This window comes from Oncorhynchus clarkii, chromosome 8, assembly GCF_045791955.1.
Source record: "Oncorhynchus clarkii lewisi isolate Uvic-CL-2024 chromosome 8, UVic_Ocla_1.0, whole genome shotgun sequence".
In the NCBI taxonomy this organism is placed as follows: domain Eukaryota; kingdom Metazoa; phylum Chordata; class Actinopteri; order Salmoniformes; family Salmonidae; genus Oncorhynchus; species Oncorhynchus clarkii.
Genome location: NC_092154.1, coordinates 20,072,445 through 20,098,063, shown reverse-complemented (window position 1 = coordinate 20,098,063; position 25,619 = coordinate 20,072,445). Strand labels below are relative to the sequence as shown.

The window sequence follows — 25,619 nt, the reverse complement described above, 5'->3', positions numbered from 1 at the left end:
CAAAAGAATAATGTGTAAATATTGCATAATCCAGGTGTACAAAGCTCTCAGAGACTTACCCAGAAAGACTCACAGCTGTAATCGCTGCCAAAGGTGATTCTAGCATGTATTGACTCAGGGGTGTGAATACTTATGTAAATTTGATATTTCTGTATTTCACTTTCACTAAATTTACAACATTTTCAAAAAAACTTGTTTTCACTGTAATTATGAAGTGTCATGACGTTGGCCTGGGGGAAGCTTTATGACAGTCATAAATACCTCTTCCCCCCTTTTTCCTCTCTCTACCCTACTAATGTGACATTTGAAAATCCCTTGGTTAAGATAGAGATTCTGGGAACATCAGAAGGTGGGGGGAAATGAACTATATTCTGGTAATCCAACCAATTGAATATATGCGGTGGTACTTAATGAATATGATGTCAGTTCGGTTGTCATCTCAGACATTCTCATCAATGATAGGATGACATAAACTCTACAGTGGAAAGTCTGCACATTGTAGTTATCGAATTCACATGGAATTGTTGTTCAATTTAAATGTTTGATTATAAAATTATTGGTAAAGAGATTAAATGTAATTTTAGCTTCCAAATGAGAGATTTGGATTTTCTGCTCAATCAGTGGCCCGCCCCTGTGAAGAGACATGGTTTATAAAACTTTTCGCTCCACTATATTAAGCCTTGACGAAAATGTAACCTCCTGTTCCAAGTACGTGAGGTCTGCAGCCTCTGCGTTAAAAGGACTAACATATCAACTACAGAACTAAGCCAACCTCAGCGTGAGCTTTGGTTGCGAATGGTATGAACTTTGAACTCTTATTCACTACAGAAGTGATACCTCCTAGCCGTTGAGTTAGCAACAGCAGCTGCAAACGTGGGCTAGGGAAGAACAGACAGAGTAACCCGTCTACCGCACAACAACGTTACTACAACGTATCCAATTTACCAACAGAGACATTTTTCAAAGGACTCTGTTGGGCAACATTGGCCTTCCATCTACCACCAACCTAATTCGTAATCAAGGTATAATTCATTCTGTGTATATGTAATTCTGTGTGATTAGTTAGGTATTTAGTAAATAAATAATTAAACTCAATTTTGTATTGCTGATTCAACTTGTTAGCCAGGGTTCGTGAAGATAACCAAGAATTTACAACTTTCAGATGAGACTGAATTAAGGTGACAATTAATATTGACTGCTATTGATGTAAAATATTTCATTGTCTTTAAGAGTTTATTCAGAAGATAACAGCTCTATAAATATAATTTAGTGGTGCCCCGACTCTCTAGTTAATTACATTTACATGATTTGCTTAATCAGGTAATATTAATTACGGAGAAAGGATTTTATAGAATAGCATGTCATATCACTTAATCCGGCATAGCCAAAGACATGACAGGAGTATTATGTGTAGATGGGTGATACAAATGTTTTCCATTTTGAATCCAGGCTGTAACACAACAAAATGTGGGATAAGTCAAGCATTATGAATACTTTCTGGAGGCACTGCAGAAATCAAGATACACCACACACACTCTTATAACCTGCAATGCTCTGCCATTGCCATTGCCATAAAAAAATAGCATTGCAATATTTTGAAATGGTCGTAGAATCCTCAAAGAATAACCTCTTCAATGAATAGGTAATCAAATAAGCAAAGTGTACCTTTTTAAAATAAATATTATGTCTGCAATCTTAATGAACTGCCCTCCATCTCCACCTGCCTACACTTTGACTCCCTGCTGTAAAAAAAATGACGTTCTGTAGTGGTTTTACCAGATTGCTATCAACCTCCCTTATTGAAGGTTAAGAGTAACAATGGCTGTTAACCTTTTATAGAATGTTTAGAATAGCTCCTTAAGAGCCTGAGGTTCAACCTCTTTTGAATTAAAGTGCCTTTTCCCACATATAACATTTCCATGGTTGTTTGCTGGCACTTACACTAGCCTACAGTATGACACTGCAAAAATAAGTGCTAGTGAGACTGTATCAGCATTTCTACTGGTTCTGTTTACAACTACAGGTGTCCATTTATAGCAGGAGTCCATTTATGATGGAAAGATGGCGCTAGTCCATAAACCATGACCAGTGTAATGTTTCAATGATTTTCTACATCAGCTTTGCAAACTCACTTTCTCACCACAATACAGTATTGACATTTCTCTTTTTCTTTTGCAGGATATTATTTGCCAGAAGAACACTGTAAGTGCACAAACTTCTCTCTCTATTTCAAAGCTGTTAGAAGCAAACCTCTCGTTTATTTCTTGCACCTTTCCTGTGTGAAAGTAAGTGCAATAAACAGTTGGTTTTTTTCACGGCAGCATTCAGCAACACAGCATTGTCTGCCACCATCAGTCCATTTTAATTATCCAATTCAGTATCCCTCTAGTTTGGCTTTGTGCATTCTGCTTTGTGTACAGTAAACTAAAGCATTTTCCCTTACTCAGAGATTATTCCAGGATAGCTTTACTTGGTTGACAGGCAGCCTTATTATCAGGGTGACTGGGGAATGTGATGTGGAAAGCAGTGAGAGAATGAGTTCACTTTCAATTTCACCTCTCATTTTCGATTTCCTGTGTCTGTGCTGTGCCGACACAGCAGTGGTTTAAGCTCCCCCGTCTGTAACACAGTGTCTGCCACTCCTGCCCAGTGATAGCTAGGGCAGACAAGGAGACAACACACAGTCTGGCTGGCTTTCTTATACAGAATAATAGGTAGGATATGGTGACATTGATGCACTGTGACATGAGGGGGGAAAAACTGTAAGGTGTTGAAGCAAAGGCATGGACAGGGAGCCTCCTGAGCAGCTGGCCTAAGTGGCTTTATGGAGTGGAATAAGGTGGGTTGTGCTCTAGGAAGGAGGTTGATGGCTGATCTGTGTGTGGCGACAGAGCTTCGGGAGGAGGACTGATTACTGTATTAGAGTGAGAATGCTCTACTGCACTCCATGACTGACTATCTCTCTCCATCTGAATCTACACACTACTTTCCTCTCCTTTGCTCTGAGAAAACAAACACACTCTGCCACAGACAGATATGACACATTAGTGGCACTCTGACCTCGTCTCACACACACACACACACACACACACACACTACTCAGTCCCGTCTACCCCTCCCCCTTTAAATGAATGGGTTCATCCCATGCTGCCTGACTAGGATATATAACTCCTTAATTACTGTAACATGCAAACACCCTGGCTTCATCCCAAATGGCACCTTATCTATTCCCTTTATAGTGCACTACTTTTGACTGCAGCCTTATGTAGGGCAATGGTGTGATGTAGGACATATCCCTAGTGTTCTGTCCCTGTGCTCCTTTTGTTGTTTTTGGGACCTGTGTGTATTTGTGTGTCTCAGATTGTATGTGCGCGCACAACCTGTAGATGCTTGTTGGTCACCTGTGTCGCGTGAGTCAGTAGCTTTGTTCCAGGGCGTCAGTGTGCTACGCATATACCAGTCACACACTTGCTCTGGTCCAGGATGTTATATTAACTACTGTTGCTTCTGCAGCTAGTACACACTAGCTAGTACATACTAGCTAGCTAGTAGGTCTACAACACTAGCTAGCTAGTACACACTAAGCTTCATTAAATCAACTTCATTACATTTTTCTACAGTACCAAGCCTATTATTCATTGTCTTCATGCCTTCATTTTAAAGGGTAACGCACCATCCTTTCTGGCACTATTAGACCTGTCTGAGTTCGTATGCTGACTCTCACAGTGTCTGTGTCATGAAAAGGTATCTGCTGTAGCCAGACCCTATTGGCTGCAATAGATCCAGCACACACCTTATCATGCCACAGATGCTGTGAGACATACAAGATGAGACAGGATATTGAATGGTGCCAGAGAGGATGGCGCATTTCTGCCCCCAGCAGTACAGTTAGTGAATTTACAGAGCTAGCTAGTAGCACAGACAAAAGTGGTTAGTTGTCAGTATCTTTGCTAGTAGTACTAGGTAGCTGGCTAGCGCTACTAGCTAGCAAGTAGCTTACTGGCCCTACTAGATAGCCACGAGTTAGCTACTAGTGCTAGCTAGGTTGTGAGAGCTAAAGCACAAGCAACAGTGGTTGCTTGGTTGTAGTGATTTTTGGCATATCCAAAAATTATCAAAACTAAATGAATCCTGAACACATAACGTGCCTTCAGAAAGTATTCATACCCCTTGACAGTTTGTTGTGTTACAGCCTGAATTTGTGGAATACACACAATATCCCATAATGTCAAAGTGGAATTAGATTTTTAGATTTTTTTTTACAAATTAATGAAAAGCTGAAATGTCTTGAGTCAATAAGTATTCATCCCCTTTGTTTTTTTCATTTATTTGTATTTATTGAATCTTTATTTAACTAAGCAAGTCAGTTAAGAACAAATTCTTATTTACAATGATTGCCTACCAAAAAGCAACAGGCCTCCTGCTGGGGCTGGGATTTAAAAAAACTATATATATATATATATATATATATATATATATATATATATATATATATATATATATATATATATATATATATATATATATACATACATACATATATACATATATAAATTTAGGACAAAACACACATCATGACAAGTGAGACAACACAACACTACCCAAGACAACAACATAGCAAGGCAGCAACACATACAGTGCCTTGCGAAAGTATTCGGCCCCCTTGAACTTTGCGACCTTTTGCCACATTTCAGGCTTCAAACATAAAGATATAAAACTGTATTTTTTTGTGAAGAATCAACAACAAGTGGGACACAATCATGAAGTGGAACGACATTTATTGGATATTTCAAACTTTTTTAACAAATCAAAAACGGAAAAATTGGGCGTGCAAAATTATTCAGCCCCTTTACTTTCAGTGCAGCAAACTCTCTCCAGAAGTTCAGTGAGGATCTCTGAATGATCCAATGTTGACCTAAATTACTAATGATGATAAATACAATCCACCTGTGTGTAATCAAGTCTCCGTATAAATGCACCTGCACTGTGAAAGTCTCAGAGGTCCGTTAAAAGCGCAGAGAGCATCATAAAGAACAAGTAACACACCAGGCAGGTCCGAGATACTGTTGTGAAGAAGTTTAAAGCCGGATTTGGATACAAAAAGATTTCCCAAGCTTTAAACATCCCAAGGAGCACTGTGCAAGCGATAATATTGAAATGGAAGGAGTATCAGACCACTGCAAATCTACCAAGACCTGGCCGTCCCTCTAAACTTTCAGCTCATACAAGGAGAAGACTGATCAGAGATGCAGCCAAGAGGCCCATGATCACTCTGGATGAACTGCAGAGATCTACAGCTGAGGTGGGAGACACTGTCCATAGGACAACAATCAGTCGTATATTGCACAAATCTGGCCTTTATGGAAGAGTGGCAAGAAGAAAGCCATTTCTTAAAGATATCCATAAAAAGTGTTGTTTAAAGTTTGCCACAAGCCACCTGGGAGACACACCAAACATGTGGAAGAAGGTGCTTTGGTCAGATGAAACCAAAATTGAACTTTTTGGCAACAATGCAAAACGTTATGTTTGGCGTAAAAGCAACACAGCTCATCACCCTGAACACACCATCCCCACTGTCAAACATGGTGGTGGCAGCATCATGGTTTGGGCCTGCTTTTCTTCAGCAGGGACAGGGAAGATGGTTAAAATTGATGGGAAGATGGATGGAGCCAAATACAGGACCATTCTGGAAGAAAACCTGATGGAGTCTGCAAAAGACCTGAGACTGGGATGGAGATTTGTCTTCCAACAAGACAATGATCCAAAACATAAAGCAAAATCTACAATGGAATGGTTAAAAAATAAACATATCCAGGTGTTAGAATGGCCAAGTCGAAGTCCAGACCTGAATCCATTCGAGAATCTGTGGAAGGAACTGAAAACTGCTGTTCACAAATGCTCTCCATCCAACCTCACTGAGCTCGAGCTGTTTTGCAAGGAGGAATGGGAAAAAATGTCAGTCTCTCGATGTGCAAAACTGATAGAGACATACCCCAAGCGACTTACAGCTGTAATCGCAGCAAAAGGTGGCGCTACAAAGTATTAACTTAAGGGGGCTGAATAATTTTGCACGCCCAATTTTTCAGTTTTTGATTTGTTAAAAAAGTTTGAAATATCCAATAAATGTCATTCCACTTCATGATTGTGTCCCACTTGTTGTTGATTCTTCACAAAAAAATACAGTTTTATATCTTTATGTTTGAAGCCTGAAATGTGGCAAAAGGTCGCAAAGTTCAAGGGGGCCGAATACTTTCGCAAGGCACTGTAACAACACAGTGACCTCCTGCAGGGAGAAACTTTGTAGCGGGGCAGGGGAAAAATAGGGAGAAGCCTCGGGGCTAGCTGCATTAGAAGGGGTGGGAGATGAGGAAATGTTGGACGGGCAAGGAGGCATTGCTGAGTCAAAATGAATCCTGACTTAATTAAGTGGTGATTAAAGAGCTCAGCCATGTGCTTCTTGTCAGTAACAACCACATCATCAACATTAAGGGACATGGACAGCTGTGAGGAGGAGGGTTTATTTTCCAGGTCTTTAACCATTTTCCAGAACTTCTTGGGGTTAGACCCACAGACAGAGAAGTGCTCCTTAAAGTAACTAACTTTGGCCTTCCGGATAGCCTGAGTGCGCTTATTTCTCATTTGCCTGAAAGGGAGCCAGTCAGCCTGAGTATGCGTGTGCCGAGCCTTTCACCACTTGTTATGGCAAGCCTAAATACGTTCAGGAGTAGAAATGTGCTTAATAAGTTGCATGGACTCCATCTGTGTGTAATAATAGTGTTTAACATTATTTTTGAATGTTTTTTTTATACCTTATCTCCGTACCCCACACATGCAATTATCTGTAAGGCCCCTTAGTCGAGCAGTGAACACAGATTCAAACACAGATTCAACTACAAAGACCAGGGAGGTTTTCCAATGCAAAGAAGGGCACCTATTGATAGAAGGGTAAAAAAAGCAGACATTGAATGTCCCTTTGAGCATGGTGAAGTTATTAATTACACTTTGGATGGTGTATCAATACACCCAGTCACTACAAAGATACAGGCGCCCTTCCTAACTCAGTTGACGGAGAGGATGGAAACTGTTCAGAGATTTCACCATGAGGTCAATGGTGACTTTAACACAGTTGCAGAGCTTAATGGCTGTGATAGGAGAAAACTAAGGATGGATCAACAACATTGTAGTTACACCAAAATACTAACCTAATTGACAGAGTGAAAAGAAGGAAGCCTGTACAGAATACAAATATTCCAAAAACATGCATCCCATTTGCAATAAGGCACTAAAGTAAAACTGGCAAAAAAAATTGCTTAGAAATTAACTTTATGTCCTGAATACAAAGCGTTGTATTTGTGACAAAACCAACACAACACATCACTCACTACTCATATTATACTCATATTTTCAAACATGGTGGTGGCTGCATCATGTGATGGGTATGCTTGTCATCGGGAAGGACTAGGGAGTTTTTAGGATAAAAATAAGCACAAACAAAATCCTAGAGGAAAGCCTGGTTCAGTCTGCTTTCCAACAGACACTGGGAGACACATTCACCTTTCAGCAGGACAATAACCTAAAACACAAGGCCAAATATACACTGGATTTGCTTACCAAGATGGCATTGAATGTTCCTGAGTGGCCTAGTTACAGTTTTTACTTAAATCTGTTTGAAAAGCTATGGCAAGACTTGAAAATGGCAATGATCAACAACCAATTTGACAGTGCTTGAATAATTCTTTAAAATAATAATGTGCAAATATTGTACAATCCAGGTGTGCAAAGCTCTCAGAGACTTACCCAGAAAGACTCACAGCTGTAATCGATGCCATAAGGGATTCTAACATGTATTGACTCAGGGTGTTGAATACTTATGCAATCAATATACTGTATATTAGTGTTTTATATTTCATATATTTCAGAATTTTTCTTCCACTTTTACATGACAGAGTATTTTGTGTAAATCATTAACAAAATATGACAATTAAATCCATTTGAATCCCACTTTATAACACAACAAAATGTTTAAAAAGTCAAAGGGTGTGAATACTTTCTGAAAGCACTGTAGTTAGCTAGCTAACTCTCCCAACTTTGACCATGATGATACTAACACACTAACATAATGCCTTGGACCAGAGCTAGTGCGCCGTCTGCTATGTGCGTAGCACACTGATGCCCTAGAACATGTCGAGAGTTCAGGTTGCACGCACACATACCAAAAATACAATTTGAGACGCATGTGCTGTCACGTTTTGACCTTAGTTCCTTTGTATTTGCCTGTGTTTTAGTATGGTCAGGGCGTGAGTTGGGGTGGGCAGTCTGTTTGTTTTTCTATGTTGGTTTTTGAGTTCGGCCTAGTATGGTTCTCAATCAGAGGCAGCTGTCAATTGTTGTCCCTGATTGAGAATCATACTTAGGTAGCCTGGGTTTCACTTTTGGTTTGTGGGTGTTTGTTTCCGTGTGAGTGTTTGGGCCACACGGTACTCTTTCGGTTTTGTAAATTCACGTTGTTATTTTCTGTTTAGTGTTCTGAGTTTGAATTAAAAATCATCATGAACACTTACCCCGCTGCGCTTTGGTCCTCCTCTCTTTCTCCTGACAACATCCGTTACAGAAACACCCACCACAAAAGGACCAAGCAGCGTGGTAACGAGCAGCAGCAGGAGAGGCAGCGATATTTGGAGAACTGGACTTGGGAGAAGATTCTGGACGGCAAAGGACCCTGGGCACAGCCAGGGGAATATCGCCGTCTCAAAGCAGAGCTGGAGGCAGCGAAAGCAGAGAGGCGCCGGTATGAGAAAGCAGCGCGGCTGGAAGCCCGAGAGGCAGCCCCAAAAATGTATTGGGGGGGGTACACAGGGAGTGTGGCGAAGTCTGGTAGGAGACCTGCACCAACTCCCTGTGCTTGCCGTGGAGAGAGAGGGCGTTGTACTGGTCAGGCACCGTGTTATGCGGTGGAGCGAACGGTGTCCCCAGTACGCGTGCTTAGCCCGGTGCGCTACATCCCAGCTCCTCATATCGGCCGGGCTAGAGTGGGCATCGAGCCAGGTGCCATGAAGCCGGCTCTGCGCATCTGGTCTCCAGTGCGTCTCCTCGGGCCGGCGTACATGGCACCAGCCTTACGCATGGTGTCCCCGGTTCGCCAGCACAGCCCAGTGCGGGCTATTCCACCTCGCCGCACTGGTCTGGCTACGGGGAGCATTCAACCAGGTAAGGTTGGGCAGGCTCGGTGCTCAAGAGCTCCAGTGCGCCTTCACGGTCTGGTCTATCCGGTGCCACCTCCACGCACCAGCCCTCCAATGGCAGCCCCCCGCACCAGGCTGTCTCTCCATCTCCTCCCTACAGGTGCTCCCGCCTGTCCAGCGCTGCCAGAGCCTTCCTCCTCTCCTGAGCCGCCAGAGTCTCCCGTCTGTCCTGAGCCGCCAGAGTCTCCCGTCTGTCCTGAGCCGCCAGAGTCTCCCGTCTGTCCTGAGCCGCCAGAGTCTCCCGCCTGTCCGGCGCCGCCGGAGTCTCCCGCCTGTCCGGCGCCGCCGGAGTCTCCCGCCTGTCCGGCGCCGCCGGAGTCTCCCGCCTGTCCGGCGCCGCCGGAGTCTCCCGCCTGTCCGGCGCCGCCGGAGTCTCCCGCCTGTCCGGCGCCGCCGGAGTCTCCCGCCTGTCCGGCGCCGCCAGAGTCTCCCGCCTGTCCGGCGCCGCCAGAGTCTCCCGTCTGTCCTGAGCCGCCAGAGTCTCCCGTCTGTCCTGAGCCGCCAGAGTCTCCCGTCTGTCCTGAGCCGCCAGAGTCTCCCGTCTGTCCTGAGCCGCCAGAGTCTCCCGTCTGTCCTGAGCCGCCAGAGTCTCCCGTCTGTCCTGAGCCGCCAGAGTCTCCCGTCTGTCCTGAGCCGCCAGAGTCTCCCGTCTGTCCTGAGCCGCCAGAGTCTCCCGTCTGTCCTGAGCCGCCAGAGTCTCCCGTCTGTCCTGAGCCGCCAGAGTCTCCCGTCTGTCCTGAGCCGCCAGAGTCTCCCGTCTGTCCTGAGCCGCCAGAGTCTCCCGTCTGTCCTGAGCCGCCAGAGTCTCCCGTCTGTCCTGAGCCGCCAGAGTCTCCCGTCTGTCCTGAGCCGCCAGAGTCTCCCGTCTGTCCTGAGCCGCCAGAGTCTCCCGTCTGTCCTGAGCCGCCAGAGTCTCCCGTCTGTCCTGAGCCGCCAGAGTCTCCCGTCTGTCCTGAGCCGCCAGAGTCTCCCGTCTGTCCTGAGCCGCCAGAGTCTCCCGTCTGTCCTGAGCCGCCAGAGTCTCCCGTCTGTCCTGAGCCGCCAGAGTCTCCCGTCTGTCCTGAGCCGCCAGAGTCTCCCGTCTGTCCGGCGCCGCCGGAGTCTCCCGCCTGTCCGGCGCCGCCGGAGTCTCCCGCCTGTCCGGCGCCGCCGGAGTCTCCCGCCTGTCCTGACAGCCAGGAACCGCCAGTCAGCCAGGAGCCGCCGGAGCCGTCCTTCACTCCGGAGCCGCCGGAGTCTCCCGCCTGTCCGGAGCCGCCGGAGTCTCCCGCCTGTCCGGAGCCGCCGGAGTTTCCCGCCTGTCCGGAGCCGCCGGAGTCTCCCGCCTGTCCGGCGCCGCCAGAGTCGTCCTTCACTTCGGAGTCGTCCTTCACTCCGGCGCCGCCGGAGTCGTCCTTCACTCCGGCGCCGCCGGAGTCGTCCTTCACTGCGGCGCCGCCGGAGTCGTCCTTCCGCCGGACTCCGGCGCTGCCGGAATCTCCCGCCTGTCCTGAGCCGCCGGACTCCCGCCTGTCCGTGCCGCCGGAGTCTCCCGCCTGTCCTGAGCCGCCGGAGGTGTCCTGGTCTATCCGGTGCCACCTCCACGCACCAGCCCTCCGGCGCCGCCAATGGCAGAGTCTCCCGCCTGTCCGGCGCACCAGGCTGTCTCTCCGGCGCCGCCATCTCCTCCGGCGCCAGGTGCTCCCGCCTGTCCTGAGCGCTGCCAGGAGCCGCCCTTCCTCCTCTCCTGAGGCGCCGCCAGAGTCTCCGCCGCCGGAGTCTGTCCTGAGCCGCCAGAGTCTCCCGTCTGTCCGGCGCCGCCGGAGTCTCCCGTCTGTCCTGCGCCGCCGGAGCCCCGCCTGTCCTGAGCCGCCAGTCTCCCGCCTGTCCTGAGCCGCCAGAGTCTCCCGTCTGTCCTGAGCCGCCAGAGTCTCCCGTCTGTCCTGAGCCGCCAGAGTCTCCCGTCTGTCCTGAGCCGCCAGAGTCTCCCGTCTGTCCTGAGCCGCCAGAGTCTCCCGTCTGTCCTGAGCCGCCAGAGTCTCCCGTCTGTCCTGAGCCGCCAGAGTCTCCCGTCTGTCCTGAGCCGCCAGGAGCCGCCCTTCACTCCGGCGCCGCCGGAGTCTCCCGCCTGTCCGGCGCCGCCGGAGTCTCCCGCCTGTCCTGACAGCCAGGAACCGCCAGTCAGCCAGGAGCCGCCGGAGCCGTCCTTCACTCCGGAGCCGCCGGAGTCTCCCGCCTGTCCGGAGCCGCCGGAGTCTCCCGCCTGTCCGGAGCCGCCGGAGTCTCCCGCCTGTCCGGAGCCGCCGGAGTCTCCCGCCTGTCTGGCGCCACCAGAGTCGTCCTTCACTTCTGAGTCGTCCTTCACTCCGGCGCCGCCGGAGTCGTCCTTCACTCCGGCGCCGCCGGAGTCGTCCTTCACTGCGGCGCCGCCGGAGTCGTCCTTCACTGCGGCGCCGCCGGAATCTCCCGTCCATTCGGGACCCGTGGCGTGGGTCCCCAGTCCAAGGTCGGCGGCGAGGGTCGCCGCTCTAAAGAGGCCACAGAGGCGCAAAAAAACTATGGTGAAGTGGGGTCCACATCCCGCGCCAGAGCCACCACCGCGGACAGACGCCCACCCAGACCCTCCCCTATAGGTTCAGGTTTTAGGTTCAGTCCGCACCTTTGGGGGTGGGGTACTGTCACGTTCTGACCTTAGTTCCTTTCTATTTGTCTGTGTTTTAGTATGGTCAGGGCTTGAGTTGGGGTGGGCAGTCTATGTTTGTTTTTCTATGTTGGTTTTTGAGTTCGGCCTAGTATGGTTCTCAATCAGAGGCAGCTGTCAATTGTTGTTCCTGATTGAGAATCATACTTAGGTAGCCTGGGTTTCACTTTTGGTTTGTGGGTGTTTGTTTCCGTGTGAGTGTTTGGGCCACACGGTACTCTTTCGGTTTTGTATATTTCACGTTTATTATTTTGTTCCAGTGTTCAGTTGTGTTTTTGATTAAATCAATATGGACACTTACCACGCTGCGTTTTGGTCCGATTCTTACTCCTCCTCAGACGAAGAGGAGGAAATCCGTTACATGTGCTTTGCGATTCGCAGACCAGGCTGCATCAACGAGCATTATCTGCAGTTGGATGCTTCTCATTGGCTGACGTTGCCAGGGATAAGGACAGTCTCAATGGCACTTAGCAATTAAAACATTTATAAATGTGTGATGTGTTGTCATCATGTAATCCGCTAGGGCATGAATCACGCAGTGTATGTGGCTCAATATAGGGTAGGATGTTGTAATCTGTGTCTGCATCTAACGGTGACAAGCCATCACAGGTTATTTTGGAGAGAAATGGCATGACGGATGTCTTAAAAATAAGATTGCAGGAGAGGAAGCAGTTTTACTGTGGAACATTCCAGTTTCTACAGGCAGAAGTTGAGCATCTTCACTTCCTTTTGTTGCAAGTGTGAGTTGCAAGCACACCGGATGTGTTCTTGAAGATGGAATTGAAACAGAGAAGTTAAAATAGCCACTGACTGTGCACTCAGGATTCATCCCTTTCCGTAACCTACTGTAGCCTACATGTTCAAGTATATTTAGGATCCATCAATTCAAACTTTTCAAGTGCTGAGTGTTGAGTATACTGAACATGACAGACTAAATTGACATCAATGATAGATTTACTGCAAATACAGTTGCAAATACAAATACAGTAGTAAGACAGACGTGGTTTGAATTGATTTCCATGAGCAACGTGAATGGAGTTTTAAAGCTAGTTCTGCCCTGAGGGCAGTGTGAGCAGCCCGGTTAAACAGATCCTTATGCCACTCTCATTACTGATGTGGATCTATCCCCCAGGATACTGGCTCTTTAGACAAACTCAATTATGTCCATGGGTACAACCACACCATTGTCCCTGCAGATCAGATTCTCCTCCTTCTGTCACAACACTATGTCACAAAATGACCAGCACGAGGCAGTCCCATACCACTGTCCTCCCATTGTATATAACGCATGCAGTCAACATGCAATGTAATATAATCTAACAGAAACAACCTATGCATTAGCATGGTACCAGACCTGTTTGTGTTTTATAATCATCCAGCACAAACAGATCTGGGACCAGGCGACCTCTGTATGTTTACGACCCAAGACATTGCTGCTTTCTGTTTCCCTCCAGACATGCTCAGCCAACTACTGTTTCATCCCGTACATGGTGACGCCGCACAACAAGGTGTACTGCTGCGAGAGCAGCCTGATGAAGGGCCTGACAGAGCTGATGCAGCCCAGCTTCGAGATGCTGCTGGGACCAATCTGCATGCCCCTGCTGGACCGCTTCGTCCAGCTGCTCAAGGTGCCCCAGGCTAACTCCTGGTGAGTAGTAGAGGGATGTGTAGCCTGGGATGCTAGGCCTAAAGCTCCTGCTGATTAGGTTGTTGGGGTTAGAAACTGGGCTGCTATAGGCCTAAGTCACATGTTTGCTGTTCTCACACCTTGATGTAGTGAAACGGGTGTCACCTCGCTAGGGAAGGTGTGAACATGCACATCAAGGTGATGATTACAGAGCTATTATTGCCAACAGAGGTGTATTATCATGAACTAAAGTGTACTGTATAACAGCTGGATTTTGTGTTGTCTTGTGTAATTGTCTGTGGTTGATTAAGCAACATGGATGACTAGCTGGTGAAGTGCAGTATGACTGTAGCCATACTGTAGTTTAATGGAGTATTCGAAAGTCTTGTTACCCGATAAGCTTTACTTAATTTAAAATGTGCAATGTTTTTTGTTTGTCTGTTCTTCTTTTCATCAGATATTGCACTTCATGAGTATTCCTCAGAGTCCATTGTATTATCCAATTCACTCATTTTGGATAATACATGATGCATTACTTTATTTGGTGTGTCCCTCTGCAACACTTTGGCTTGCATAGCAATCTCAGTTTTAATGTTAGCATTGCTTAGTTCTGTCCTAATGGTTAAGGCTTCTCTCTCTGCCAATATTCAGCAACAGCCTCTCTTCTAGGAATATGGAGTCATATTTCAGAGAGCTAAGATAAAAGTGCAGCTCCAACAGTACAGAGAAGAATACTTTGAAGGGGCTTACCAGGGAACACATTCATGAGCTCCACATTCAGCTGCCGCGAGGAAGTAAATAACTGACATATTGCATATGTTTAAGAGGGTAGACTATTTATAATGGTGTCAGGCAAGGCAAGATCAAAGACACTGTAGCCTATATAAAAAGTTGCCTCAGAGGAATAGATACAACCGTTTATAACTGAAAATAATGTATCTATCCCCATTCCTCATTTATTTCCCCAGAAAGTCACATCAATACATAATAATGGTTTATTTGCAGAAAACTTGATTTCTAGTGTGAAATAACATCTCTCTGTGAATCTCTCCGGTACCCCTTCACAGCCAATACTTCAGAGAAACCATTCTCAACGAGATTCGGAAAGCGCGGGAATTGTTCACTGGGATGGAGCTGGCCTCAGAACTCAGCCGAATTCAACAACGATTGGACAACGTAGAGTGCCTTTCAGCTGACATCGTCATCAACCTGCTTCTGTCCTACAGGGACATCCAGGTACATTTAACCTTCTTCAGCTTGTCAGATGCTATCGGCATGGGCCATTTAGATAGACTTGAAATGCCTCAGCATAAATGTTTTAGGGCCTCCCTCAATCCATTTTCTAACAAAATCATTCTTCTGAGATAATTTTATCTTGGGCTTCCAGTGGAAAGCTGCAGATTAAGTTTTTGTCATCTTCCTGTGGCAAATCTGCAACTGGACTGCAGTCTGTTCTCTATGCATTGCCATGCCATTCACCCTACACCCTCCCATCCTGCCAGCCATAGGCAGCCACCCGTCACATTAATAAATGATGTCAACAACAAGAGATACAAGGACAGGCTGAATTATTCAACATGATTTAGATAAATATATACTGGACAAAAAATGGTGGAAGAGGGAACATTTGTTTATTGAAGTACTTGAAGAAGCCGACAATGTTCTTCCCAAAGCAGTGACTTTGTATGGGAACAAGGACATAGATATTTTAGGTTTCATGTAAACTATAGAAACCAAGATGTGGCTGAGTGGGTACATGATTTTCAATCCAACAATCTGTTTTTCTATGCTTGTTTGTAATGTAGGATTATGAATCCATAGTGAAGCTGGTGGAGACCTTGGAGAAGCTTCCTACATTCGACCCTGTGGCCAATCCCCATGTCAAGTTCCACCATGCCTTTGCACTGAATCGGTAAGTCCCCCAGTATGTCACACCTGTCTTTTTCTATACACACACACACACACACACACATAACATGCATGTGCTGAGCATGTGTGTCTGTGCTCTGAGTCGGAACATCCCACATGTTCAGCTTGGAAAGTATTTTACTGCCTGATCTTTAACGTGCTGCCTCACTTGTAAACGCACACTGGGTTTCCAAGCAAGTTGCTCTATCATTTCGGAGACAGTTACGAGAACATTTCACACGCTCAAAGAGACGTATTAATAAAGCTGTTGCACATTCTTTGCATAATTGGGAAAACATTGAATGGCCTGAAAATGAAGATGGTTGCCATGAGTCTGTGTGTTTGTTTAGACAGCAGCCCATTTGTCTCCCCAACTAGAGGTGGTGCATGACTCAGCAGTTTAGTGCACCATAGCGAAATATTGCCATTATCCTGCAACAATGAGGCATGGATGATTATAATTAAATCTCTTCTTTTAAACATGTCTGACAAGCAGAGTTTTCTGTTGAGTAATTGGTGAGAAAACAGCAGCAGCAGGGATGTAAATGTCGAAACCTTTCCTGTTGCACTCCCTCCCTCCTTCCCCTCCATGTTTGACTGTTGGATGACTGGAGTGGGCTAGGCTGACTCACTGCTTAGCTTCGCCCCCCTCCAGTTGCCGTTCAGCGGCACACTAGTGTGAAGTGAAAGCTGGGGAGCGGAGAGCAGCCTGAGCTGCAGCCTCCATTAAAGGTGCCCTATTCCCATTCCCTCTGGATAGGCTCCATGGAAAAAGCTGCTAGTTCCTATGCTTTAATTAACATCCATTTGTCATTAATTAGCTGGCTAGCTAGTTCACCAATTCACTGTTCAAGTCTTCATAATTTGCACGTCGGAATTTACAATTAAAATTGGTTAGTTCAGCTTTTCCTCTAGCTAAACAGCTGATAAACACAGTTGTATGAATGCTAGCTCACTAGATCGTGTCAATCGTTAGCTAGCTAGCTTGACTAGCGGGCTGATAAGAGCAAATTCAGCATTGTATGTCCAAATTATTGAATTGAAAATGCATGTCAAAGTAATTTGTTGAGGTCCATGTGGCGACGCAAAATTGGCCTAGCGTCGTCCGGGTTAGGGAGGGTTTGGCCGGTAGGGAAATCCTTGTCTCATCGCGCACCAGCGACTCCTGTGGCAGGCCGGGCGCAGTGCGCACTAACCAAAGTTGCCAGGTGCACAGTGTTTCCTCCGCCACATTGGTGCGGCTGGCTTCCGGGTTGGATGGCGCTGTGTTAAGAAGCAGTCCGGCTTGGTTGGGTTGTGTATCGGAGGACGCATGACTTTCAACCTTCGTCTCTCCCGAGCCCGTACGGGAGTTGTAGCGATGAGACAAGATAGTAGCTACTATACAATTGGATACCACGAAATTGGGGAGAAAAAGGGGTAAAATTCAACAACAAAAAAACAACAACAAAAAAAGTAATTTGTTGAACATTTTAACATCATTTTGTTATTAAATAAACGTAATACTCACATTCCACAAAGTTATTCCTCTTTATTCTGGAAAATGTTCTATGAAGAGGTGACTTCCGTCCGCCATTAGTTGTTGCCGGAATTTGGGAGTTTTACCTGCTTCGCAAGGTGTCATGGGATATCCTACCTGGCGAAGGAAACATCCAGAGAGGTAGAGGCGAAGTTAATAGGCCTATATTCTAAAATAAGTGATAGGCCTACATTGGATGCTGACTCAAAATCTTCCAAATGAAGGTAGGGCATACCTTGGAGAAGGCATAACTTTAAGTTAGCACATTTTTTTTAAATTTAACCTTTATTTAACTAGACATGTCAGTTAATTAAGAACACATTCTTATTTACAATGACGGCCTACCCCGGCCAAACCCTAACCCGGACGATGCTAGGCCAATTGTGCGCCGCCGTATGGGGTTGTGATACAGCCTGGAATCGAACCAGGGTCTGTAGTGACACCTCTAGCACTGAAATGCAGTGCCTTAGACCGCCGCGCCACCGGCGGTCTACCTTGATGCACTATCCTTGCCCGATTGATGGCACCCTATTCCCTATAAAAGTAGTGCACAAGGAAATAGGATACAATTTGGAACTCTTGTCTGTCTCTGACCATTGGGTCTTCCCTCTGCTGTTTTCAGGAGGAACCTCCCGGGGGACCGTCAGAAGGCCCTGGACATCATGCTGCCCCTGGTGAAGGCTGACAACCAGGTGGCCTCAGACATCTACTGCCTGGTGGGACGCATCTACAAGGACATGTTCTTGGAGTCCCACTTCGCTGACAAAGAGAGCAGGGACAGTGGCACGGCCTGGTGAGAGCTGCACACACACTGGTGAAAGCCTGGCTGCTGATGAGAGTCATTACCTCACTCCCCTCTCACTCCTCACTAGCCAGAGTAGCAAAGACCACCTCTCAACTACAGATCATGAACATCTATGTCATCTGACATGGAGCAGAGAGGCTGCAAGGTCTGGCAGAAGCTGATTTGAAACAGCACCACCACCAGTGATAAATTGAAGATAATTGCGATCTTCCTGGAATGGTTATGTCTCGCATCGAGACGATTTATGGCATCTCATTAGAATAACTCCCCCTCGGGCAACCTTGTCCTCTGTTCCAACCCAGACAATGTCTTTGGAGAGCCTTCTCATGTTATTCACACTCATTCCTTTAGTGGAACAGATTGCTCATTAAGTAAATTAGGGTTTTTATCTGCGAATGCCAAGCTTTGTGCAAGCTCTGTGCACCCTGCCAAATAAGGCTGTAATTGTTTTTGGATGCTTTTTACAAAACTAGGGAGATGAAAAGTTCTCACTAAGGAGTTCTCACTAAGGACACTTCAGCAGTACTGTAGGAACATCATGTCTGATTTAAAAATTAAGCATAGTGTGTAATATTGGTGATTCTAAGTTAGCTTCTCTGTCGTTCCTCTCAGGTTTAAGAAGGGGTTTGAGTCTGAGCCGACACTACACTCTGGCATCAACTACGCCGTTCTACTCCTGGCAGCGGGACACCAGTTTGACGCCTCCTTCGAGCTCCGCAAAGTCGGTGAGTATTGGCTAACACTTTATTCTCCTTGATATCTAATGTTTTGCCTTGAGCTGCCTGAGTTTTGTGCTGTTTGGCTCCCAATCCCCTGTGTTTACTGTGACATCTGAGGCTCAGAAAGTAGCACAGGAATGTGAGAAACAGGACAGACAATCCTGGGAATCAACCGTGGGCCTCCTCCAAGTCCCTGCTCCCCCCCACCCCCCCCCCACCACCCCTCTGCTCTCCTCTAATCTGCCCTGTCCTGGGCTGCCTGAGCAGGACATGTAGTGGCAGCTTCCCTCAGCGAGGCCAAAAATAACAACAATGCCCCATTATCGCTCTGCAATTTAGTAGCAACATGGCAAGTACCTACTAAGATTCTCCATTCTACATTTCAGGTGAAATGCTTGACATAAGAGTAAGCTCTACAGTGCCCAGCCTATTCCCAAACCCCTGCTGTGCAGTACATCCCATTGTGTTCTCCTTCGCTAAGTATCTGATCTCTGTGAAGAATTATAAACTGGGTGGTTCAAGCCCTGAAGGGTGATTGGCTGACATCCGTGGTATATCAGACCGTGTACCACGGGTATGACGACAACTTTTTTTTTACTGCTCTAAGGCACATCAGGGGTTTGTGATATATGGCCAATATACCACGGCTATGGGATATGTCCAGGCACTCTGTATTGAGTTGTGCGTAAGAACAGCCCTTAGCCGTGGTATATTGACCATATATATTACACCTCCTCTGGCCATATTGTTTAAATAACACATGGTATAAAAAATAACACAAAATAGGTCAAAATAGGACATAGTATCTCGAAACGTTGCACAATAAAACGGAAGGATTCAACAGTGTGGAGTATCTTTCTTTTATATTATAATAATACACAGGAGGTCGGTGGCACCTTAATTGGGGAGGACGGGCTCGTGGTAAGGGCTTGAGCAGAATATGTGGAATGGTATTAAATACATGATTTCTTTGTGTTTGATGCCATTCCATTTGCTCGGTTCCAGCCATTATTATGAGCCGTCTTCACTCAGCAGCCTCCACTGTTATAATATGTCCCTGACCTGACCTTGTTGTTCTCTCCAGGAGTGAAGCTGAGCAGCCTACTGGGGAAGAAGGGCAGCCTGGATAAGCTGCAGAGCTACTGGGATGTGGGTTTCTTCCTGGGGGCTAGCATCCTGGCCTGTGACAACACCAGGGTCATACAGGCCTCCGAGAAACTCTTCAAATTGAAGGCCCCTGTCTGGTGAGCGAGGATGTTTTTTATTTTTTACATTTAAAGCTCAACATATAGTGAACTTATTTCAACCTATTTTGCACAATTTAAATGTGCTTTCGTCTTTCGTAGTCAGTCAGTGGCCTATTTTATTTTGGTTCTCAAGATTTAAACAATCTATTCAAACTTATTTAGCTCTGTTTAACTGCCTTTTCTTTTCCTGCAGTCGAAGGCCTTTTACATTTCTTTTAAGCTATCATCTGTGTTGACTGCAACCCAGGTATCTGCGCTCTCTTGTGGAGACCATCCTGATTTACCAGCACTTCAAAAAGCCCTCTGTAGAGCAGCTGCCGCCCAAACAGGAACTGGTGGACTTCTGGATGGACTTCCTGGTGGAGGCCACAAAGAAAGACGTCTCGTCTGTCCGCTTCCCGGTATGTGTCGCATGCTCTCTTTGCCTTCCTTCCTGGGATTCTTCACTGTTTAGACTCGACCTTGACAGTTAGACATATACAGTCCCAGTAAATAGTCATTCCAGGGTTTTTCTTTATTTTGTAGAATAATAGTGAAGACATCAAAACTATGAAATAACACATAAGGAATTGTTAAACAAATCAAAATATATTTTATATTTCAGATTCTTCAAAGTAGCCACCCTTTGCCTTGATGACAGCTTTGCACACTCTTGGCATTCTCTAAACCAGCTCCATGAGTTAGTCACCTGGAATGCATTTCAATTAACAGGTGTGCCTTGTTAAAAGTTCATTTGTGGAATTTCTTTCCTTCTTTTGAGCCAATCAGTTGTGTTGTGATAAAGTAGGGGTGATATACAGAATGTAGCCCTATTTGGTAAAAGACCAAGTCCATATTATGTCAAGAAGAGCTCAAATGAGCAAAGAGAAACAACAGTCCATCATTACTTTAAGACATAAATGTCCGTCAGTCTTGAAAATGTCAAGAACTTTGAAAGTTTCTTCAAGTGCAGTCCCAAAAACCATGAAGCTCTATGATGAAACTGTCTCTCATGAGGACCGCCACAGGAAAGGAAGACCCAGAGTTACCTCTGCTGCAGAGGATAAGTTAATTAGAGTCAACTGCACCTCCAATTGCAGGCCAAAAAAATGCTTCACAGAGTTCAAGTAACAGACACATCTCAACATCAACTGTTAAGACGAGACTCCGTGAATCAGGCCTTCATGGTCAAATTTCTGCAAAGAAACCACTACGAAAGGACACCAATAATAAGAAGAGACATGCTTGGGCCAATAAACACAATCAATGGACATTAGACCTGTGGAAATCTGTCCTTTGGTCTTTGTGAGATGCAGAGTAGGTGAATGGATGATCTCCGCATGTGTGGTTCCCACCGTGAAGCATGGAGGAGGAGGTGTGATAGTGTGTGGGTGCTTTGCTGGTGACATTGTCAGTGATTTATTTAGAATTCAAGGCACACTTAACCAGCATGGCTACCACTGCATTCTGCAGCGATACCCCATCCCATCTGGTTTGTGCTTAGTGGGACTATAATTTGTTTTTCAACAGGACAATGACCCGAACACACCTCCAGGCTGTGTAAGGGCTATTTGACCAAGGAGAGTGATGGAGTGCTGCATCAGATGACCTGGCCTCCATAATCACCCAACCTCAACCCAATTGAGATGGTTTGGGATGAGTTGGACCACATAGTGAAGGAAAAGCAGCCAACAAGTGCTCAGCATATGTGGGAACTCCTTCAAGACTGTTGGAAAAGCACTCCTCATGAAGCTGGTTGAGAGAATGCCAAGAGTGTGCAGTGCTGTCATCAAGGCAACAGGTGGCTACTTTGAAGAATCTGAAATATAAAATATGTTTTGATTTGTTTAACACTTTTTTGGTTACATCATGATTCCATATGTGTTATTTCATAGTTTTGATGTATTCACTATTATTCTACAATGTAGAAAATAGTACAAATAAAGAAAACCCCTTGAATGAGTAGGTGTGTCCAAACTTTTGACTGGTGCTCTACATCAACCATAACAGTGGTACCAGCTGGGGCAGTTTTCCTACACTGTTTATTTTCTCTGCTTTATTGTGAAATGTCTTGATGTCCTATTGGTTGTCCTTTTTTCCAGGTGTTGATATTGGAGCCCACTAAAGTCTACCTGCCTTCGTACTTGTCCATAAACAACGATGTGGAGGAGAACACTGTCTCCATCTGGCATGTTTCCCCTGATGACAAGGTAAGTTACTGACCACAGGAAGACTGTGTGACAACTGCCTTGTGTCTTTGCTTTGTGTCTCAGAAAAGGAGTACAGCCCTGCCTGTCTGTCTATATGTCCGTCTCTCCCTGTCTCTGTCTCTCTCTGCCCTGACACATTTTAATCAGTCACCAGAGGTACTGATGTTCATGTTTTTCTGATCGTTCTAACAGCACAGGGGGGTCCATGAGTGGAACTTCAGGGCCATGTCAGTACGGGGTGTCAGGTTGGTGATCTCACAGCTGTCCTGCTCTACACACTCATTGTAATGTATGGGCAATAAAGACTGCTCTCTACTCTCCTCTCTCCTCTACTCTCCTCTGTAACTTATGCCAACATAACAGATTATAATGTGGCCACCTGGTTCCCAAGGCAATATTAGTCAGAGATGGTCCCTCAATGCCTCTCCCTCCTTCCCCCTCCAACTGATCTCCCACTTCAGAGGGCCTCTGTGAAATGTTGCTAGGGAGCGTATTTTTGTTTTTGCCCACTCGCCCTCCAGTGTACTAGGAGACAATGGCAGTTCCCTTGGCTGCAGCAGTGTGCCATGGTGGGCTGAATTCAACCACTCATTCTCTGCTCTGGTCCACTCCGCTCAGCCCTGGCCTTAGTTAACTGGCTTAAAATCCCTGTTCGCTCAGCTGAACACTGGTGGAGACTCAACAGTGTGTGTGTGTGGGAATGAATGTTCAGAGTTATATTCATTCTTTCAGAGTTACTGTAACTTGTTGTATGTGATTGAATGAAGAACATAGTTAGGTTGTAAGAGACTTGCAGTTCTGGTGAAAATAAAAAGCTTCTGCACTTAGAGACTACTAGAATGATTTCTCAGACATTTCTGGCTACACCTAGACATCCAGTCTATGCCAGCGTTCTATAGATGTCATGTGAATTCACCTGTCGTCTTTTCTCTAACTGTCAACTCATCTCCCTCAGTATTTCCAAGTTTGACGAGCGCAGTGCCTTCCTGTATGTGCTGCACAACTCAGAGGACTTTCAGATCTACTTCTGCACAGAGATGCACTGCAAAAGGTCTGTCTGTCCCTCTGCGCCGTGATTGCGCCATCTCACAAGCACATGAGCTGTTCTCCAAGGGAGTGTCTGTACTGTAGACTTGTGACTCTCACAAAGAAGAACCAAAGCACAGCTAGCCAGTCTCAATAGCTCCACAGTGTGATTCAGTGAGTCAGTGCTGGTGTGATGGGGGTTTGTGAGTGTGTGAAAGGCTGCTTGTCTGGGCTCTGTGTTATTTCACGACTGCTCTTGTGACATATTTTTAAGTGCGGTGAAGGTTATCTGGTGTTTGTGTGGGTGTAAATTGAGTATTTCATCTCAAATGTGGAACGGTACTGATGTGACTGCTCTGTGTGTTGCAGGTTCTGTGATCTGGTCAACAGCATCGCAGAGGAAGCATGGAAAGGCCCGGAAGAGGGGGAGTGTGACATTGACGCCCTAGAGGTGAAGTAGGAGAGAAGGATACTCCTTTTCTAGCCACATTCTTTTATTTCTATGTTATTTCCAACAGGATTACCTGATGTACAGTATATGTATACAAGATCTAGGATGTATTCAGCAGAAACAGTCTCTCCGATTGTTTTTCAAAATCTATATAAAACCAGATACAGGCCATGTAAAGTGTTGAAATGGTTCCTACAGTGTGAAAGTGGGTCACGCTGCTCATGCAATGGAAACCAACAGACTGTACTGTATGAAAAGCAACTGTCCCTCTATTCACCTGTTCTCCCAGTGGTGCGACAAAACAATTACCTGTGAATAATTACCCAAAACAATGACACAGCCTCTTCCTGCCAAACACTAGCATGGCCCAGATCAGATGCCCCAATCGTTTTTTGAACACTGTTTGATCTGGACCATACCTTGCAAAGCTCACATTTCCCTTTGTTTCTATCAGTTACTACCCAGCCACAACTGTCACTTTATAGCTCACCTGTTCTTAGATATACCTATATATCCCTGTTATAACTCTAGATTGTAATGGTCCTTGAAGTTAACATGCAACAAAATGTCATCTTTAACATAATGTCCTCCTGTGCTTGACTCTTCAGTACGACTATGAGTATAATGAGCATGGAGAGAGGGTGGTTCTGGGAAAAGGGACGTTTGGAGTAGTGTATGCCGGCCGGGACCTTAGCAACCAGGTGCGGCTGGCCATCAAGGAGATACCGGAGAGAGACAGCAGGTAAGAGAACATGTAAACTAGACTTTCTCCAAAAAGACCCTACCAATCAGCTTCTACCATTCCCCCATCCATGACTCTTTCACTGTCTTTTTATCACGCACTTTGCTAATGGAAGGCTGTATAGAAAAAGTCCCCGTGTCGTTATGTAAAGTGAGTGAGTGGTAATTCAGAGCATAACAACTGAAGTGGTTTCCTGAGAGTGGTCATTTGATTGGCAGATAGAAGGGGCGCCAAAGCAGTCGTTTGAGCCGTCCACTGTGTTAGCTCTGTGCTAGACCTTCTCTCCTGCGGTGTGTCCTTTCCTTGGGACACCAGTGTTATACAGTGCTGCTTGAAAGTATGTGAACCCCTTGTGCAATTACAGATTTTTGGGTTTTTTACCATGAAATCTTCATCTAATCAGAACCAGTCTTTTTGTTCTGACAAAACAGGTTTATATTTAATGCCATATGTTGGTGTAGAGGAAATCATGCGTGTAGTAGAAAAACAACATTAAAAAGGAATTAGTGCAGTTGCAAAAATAAGTGAACCCCAAGTTGCATTGGTTAAATCAAGTAGGTAAGTAGAATAAGGTGTGTAAGTAAATAATTGTGTACCAAATGAACCAATCAAAGGAGAGATTGTCAGGAAAGAGTTTGGATGGGACTCAGTTTGGTGTTACCCATCCAGGTCAACACAAAGCACACCATGCTGAGAGGAAAGGAGATCTCCAAGGATATCAGGAGGAGGGTTGTGAGAGCACATCAGTCTGGGAAAGGCTATAAAATAATCTAAAAAATATTTGAGCCCCATCATTCCACTGTGAGGCAAATCATTTACAAATGGAGAGCATTTAACATGACAGCAACTCAGCCTAGAAGTGGACGCTCTCCCAAAATAAAAAGAGCCACAAGAACAATAATACATCCGGTAAAAGCCAACCCACACATAAGATCTGGAGATTTAAAGACCTCCCTTGCTGCATCTCAAGTGACTGTGCATGCTTCTACAACAATAAGAAGAACACTGAATATAAATGCCTCTGCTCTCAAAAGATAAATTTGCCAGAGACCACCTGGACAAACCTGAAGGTTTCTGGTAGTTCATTCTCTGAACCGATGAGTCCCAAATGGACTGTTCTGGTCATAATCAACACCGCTATGTTTGGCGAAAATCCAACACTGCCTACCACCAAAATAACCTTATCGCAATAGTCAAGCATAGTGGTGGGAATGTCCAGATCTGGGGCTGCTTTTCCTCCTCTGGACCTGGATGACTCCACATCATTAAGGGAACCATGAATTCTGAGGTATACCAGGAGATTCTTGAACAGAACGTCAGGCCATCAGTCAAGGAGCTAAAGTTGGGCCGGAAATGGGTCTTCCAACAAGACAACGACCCAAAGCATTCAAGCAAATCTACCAAAGAATGACTCAGGAGAAAGAAGATTTATGTTTTGGATCGACCAAGTTAAAGTCCTGACCT

At 45.8% G+C, this 25,619-nt stretch overlaps 1 protein-coding gene across 2 annotated transcripts in view; it reads left to right on the top strand.

Moving 5' to 3' along the window:
* LOC139415082 (mitogen-activated protein kinase kinase kinase 5-like) overlaps window positions 1–25,619 on the top strand; it is a 59,824-nt gene that overhangs the window by 17,790 nt on the left and 16,415 nt on the right. For both annotated transcript variants that reach the window (XR_011634930.1, XM_071162862.1), the window contains exons 3-15: window positions 2,179–2,202; window positions 13,377–13,570; window positions 14,617–14,785; window positions 15,355–15,461; window positions 17,599–17,769; window positions 18,394–18,506; window positions 19,585–19,744; window positions 19,995–20,148; window positions 21,829–21,936; window positions 22,129–22,181; window positions 22,892–22,987; window positions 23,332–23,413; window positions 24,022–24,155. Coding sequence is in view for 1 of the 2 variants with exons in the window: in XM_071162862.1 (XP_071018963.1) it covers window positions 2,179–2,202; window positions 13,377–13,570; window positions 14,617–14,785; window positions 15,355–15,461; window positions 17,599–17,769; window positions 18,394–18,506; window positions 19,585–19,744; window positions 19,995–20,148; window positions 21,829–21,936; window positions 22,129–22,181; window positions 22,892–22,987; window positions 23,332–23,413; window positions 24,022–24,155 (1,565 nt within the window). In the remaining variant the exon portion in view is untranslated. The remainder of the gene's footprint in view (window positions 1–2,178; window positions 2,203–13,376; window positions 13,571–14,616; window positions 14,786–15,354; window positions 15,462–17,598; window positions 17,770–18,393; window positions 18,507–19,584; window positions 19,745–19,994; window positions 20,149–21,828; window positions 21,937–22,128; window positions 22,182–22,891; window positions 22,988–23,331; window positions 23,414–24,021; window positions 24,156–25,619) is intronic.